Here is a 3,709-nt window from a genome sequence, read left to right as displayed (position 1 = left end):
GCCAGCCAATAGCAAGATGAAATTATTCAGTTTTAAAACAGTGTCTTTCTGACATTCTCGCTAGGCCAGCCAATAGCATGATGAAATAATTCAATTTTAAAACAGTGTCTTTGTGACAATCTTGCTAGGCTAGGCCAGCCAATAGTGTGATGAAATAATTCAATTTTAAAACAGTGTCTTTGTGACATTCTCGCTATGCTAGGCCAGCCAATAGCATGATGAAATTATTCAATTTTTAAACAGTCTCTCACCCCATGTAACACAAGTTATGGTCATTCTGGTTGCACTATAATTATCCCATAAGATGGCAGTTACAACATTTTACTGAGCCTTGCTATAGAGTAACACCTGAGGTTAAATTAATACCAGATTGATTGTATTACTCTGGTTCTGTACTCGGAAAATACAATTATTCTAGTACATAAATCAACTATAAGACAGTTTAGTATGTAATGGCTGTTTACCACACTGCTAAGAAGTGTGGGGGCTCAATTTTTTGTTTTTTGGTTGATAATGTGATAATAAGAAATTTTGAATCTTCTGATGTTTGTTAACAGTGGGCTGTTTAATAAATGTTTATGTTTATTATTATTATAGAACACATTTTAATCAAGTTTGATGTTTGTTTCCACTCTTCACTAAGATTCCTTATTGACGAATGAAAAGTGTGGCCATATATTTCCTCTTTGAGATAATTTCTACTAGCAGTGTTTAGTTGTCTTAAATCTCAAGTTTTACTGAAGTGGTACACAAATGAAGCAGACTTAATAACATTTAACTATACTGTTTGAAAAAATAGATAAAAATTTTACCTATCCGGGAGACCCCCGCTGTGACCGCGGTAAGTCTACAGACTTACAACGCTAAAATCAGGGGTTCGATTCCCCTCGGTGGACACAGCAGATAGCCTGATGTGACTTTTCTTTAAGAAAAACATACACCTATCCAGGAAAATAGTTGACTTCAGAATACTTTTTTTCTAAATCAATAAGATGTTCATTTTTATGTAAAATTAGAAACTTGTAACAAAAAGACAAAGTAGAATATGCAGTACGTAACAACGAACGCGATGAATCAATCCAAATAAAGGCTACCAGAAGCAGGAAATGTGTGTGATTCCAAACTTACGTATATCAGTCTGGTGAAATAATAACAGAAAAAGAAGAAAGCGTGAGATTGTGATAATATAAGATCTTTTAATATCTTTGTCATCACAGCTCATATTTCTTACAGGATATTCGGTAGTAATGATGTATTCTCAAAAATATACGATGAAGTGTGAAATACGGTATCTTAATATTTTAGAAAAAAAAGACAGACTTAAAACCATCATCAAAATACGGGGGTGGGGATTTATGCAGATAAATTCGTGAATGTTTGTACAAGTAATTTAGAGAAAACTGTAAAAGTGTGTGAAATTTATCTAGCTGTGCCCAAACTTGGCACATAATGCAACTATGACCACGTGGTTATATTCTATCACCAGATGGCAGCAAAAACTAAAGTACCTTATGCAGTAACAAATATATCATACCCCCAAATTTTGATAACCTTTTCTTGTATGCTTTCTTTTTGTCACAATTGCAATATACGTTTCTGATTGCACGTTGTTTTGGCTAGAAATTTACAACATGTTATCGTGTTACGTGATCGTAAGTTTAAGACATCTAAGCTGTATCGAAAATGTCGCTTACAGTAAAGATTTAAGACCGTATAGTTTGAAAGTACGTTCACACGGATGAGGTTAATTAATACCGGCCTACTTTTTATACACCCCTATTCAGTGGCCGTTAAAAATAAAACGAATATGTTCTATCTTTTAGTCGCATTACCCGCCACCTGTTTGATTGAAATGGGTTTAAACTAACGAAATCCCGTAAGTTTTCTTTCTTCCATGACATCATGCGATATCAACACATATGAACTCGTGAAACTTGATAAACGTTGCGGTTAGGTGTTAGACAATATGCAGACCCAGCGTTTATAAAACTTAGCGATACACGTACAGGCGGGTGTGCGTTTGTTTGTTTGACCAAAAATTAAGTTCTTAATGTACAGCGATATTAAGTTATAGACTTGAGATTAACGTATTTTCAGACATCAAAGTATCTGGAAAGGTGGAAACTTTATGGGGGTGGGGTGTACGACACTGTTCTTCTCAAGTGATATTGATAGTTAAAATAATGTCTCTTCTCTTATACATCATAACACAGATGTGGTATTCATCCCTACATAAAAGTCGTAATCAAGTAAAGCATTTCATCACCAGAAGGAGAAAAGAGGGAAACTACCCAGGAGACCAGAAGGAGAAAAGAGAAAAACTACCCAGGAGACCAGAAGGAGAAAAGAGAAAACTACCCAGGAGACCAGAAGGAGAAAAGAGAAAAACTACCCAGGAGACCAGAAGGAGAAAAGAGAAAAACTACCCAGGAGACCAGAAGGAGAAAAGAGAAAAACTACCCAGGAGACCGAAGGATTGGATAAATACCTTTTGTTACACTAAAAATTAAAATTTAACAAAAAATAAACATCAATTATCTGTTTCCTCCTGTTATTAATAGGATCAAGTGCCACAACAGTCCGCTACAGGGGGTCACTATCCTGGGGGCAGGAATTGCTTTTCATTATCTACAAGTGGTTTACTTCATTTTGATCAATCTACACTCCCCCCCAATTTTGACATAATAAAAGTTACCACTACATGTACTACCGCAGAGTCCCCGGAAAGTGTTCTGTTTCGAGAGTAAATAAAACCATAATTAAGAGCAATAAATATTTTTATTACTTGGTTTTGAAGTTTATATGTCATGCTGTGTTGTAGCCTACACAGTGCATAATTCTGCTCGTGATTCTTGACATGCGCACGTTTTACTGACGCCATGACCGTAAAAATTACAAGTTTAAGTGTTCCTTATGTGACGTCATTTTATTGTCGACTGACAGATAACACACTACTGTATGGTGGCGCGAGTGGTTAAAACAGGAGATGGAAGACAAAAAATAGCCGAATTAACAATCTTCAGGAGGGGGAGGAGGGTACTTTATAGACATCACGGGTGCGACAATATCTCTGATGGTGGTATGTACACCATATTACCAGATTGTATTTCGTGTTGCTTCACTGGTGGATAAAAGTATAAAAACCGTCGATCAGAACACTGATTGCTAATAAACACAAGTCCGTAAGTAGAAATGATGGACCAGTGAGTAAACATACGAACTGTGACATTCGTCAATCAAACCAAGAACCAAGCTGCAGATCTTGACCTGTAACTAGAGGAACCCTCTTACAGATTATTGTCACACCAATTCTTAACCCTTCCAAGCACAAGATGTGGTGACTGTTGATTTAGTCTTTGGTCTCTCACTACGTTTGGAAATATTTCCAATTCTTGCAATACAAACACGCTATTTTCCGAACTAACACAGAAATACGGGCAGTTTAAAAGCTAGAGTTGTGTCCGTGTTGGGTTCATATATATACTTGTTTTAAACTATTATCCGACGGTAAATCGGGTGCGAAACTCAATCCCTCAACAGTGAACCTAATACAACTGTTTCTGAAAGGCTAACAAGGGCTGCCCTATAGAACAAAACGTTAATATTTACGAGCACACTGTAACAGACACCCTACCAACGCCCTGAATGAATCAGACATTTCCACGTGACAGTCTCCACCCCAAACTTATCAAGCTGGGGGACAAGTGAC

General features: G+C 36.7%; 1 protein-coding gene and 1 long non-coding RNA gene across 2 annotated transcripts in view; one reads left to right on the top strand and one right to left on the bottom strand.

Moving 5' to 3' along the window:
• Positions 1 to 2,484, top strand: part of LOC111089218 — a 22,003-nt gene extending 19,519 nt beyond the window's left edge. The window contains exon 4 of the mRNA XM_022401303.1: positions 2,270 to 2,484. Within this exon, the coding sequence (XP_022257011.1) occupies positions 2,270 to 2,484 (215 nt within the window). The remainder of the gene's footprint in view (positions 1 to 2,269) is intronic.
• Positions 2,485 to 2,526: 42 nt separating this feature from the next.
• Positions 2,527 to 3,709, bottom strand: part of LOC111089217 — a 13,444-nt gene continuing 12,261 nt past the window's right edge. Inside the window, exon 3 of the long non-coding RNA XR_002613524.1 lies at positions 2,527 to 2,538. This is a non-coding gene — a long non-coding RNA (uncharacterized LOC111089217). The remainder of the gene's footprint in view (positions 2,539 to 3,709) is intronic.

This window comes from Limulus polyphemus, unplaced genomic scaffold, assembly GCF_000517525.1.
Source record: "Limulus polyphemus unplaced genomic scaffold, Limulus_polyphemus-2.1.2 Scaffold5597, whole genome shotgun sequence".
In the NCBI taxonomy this organism is placed as follows: Eukaryota; Metazoa; Arthropoda; class Merostomata; order Xiphosura; family Limulidae; genus Limulus; species Limulus polyphemus.
The sequence above is the reverse complement of the archived record's forward strand: the minus strand, read 5'-3'. Positions and strand labels throughout refer to the sequence as shown.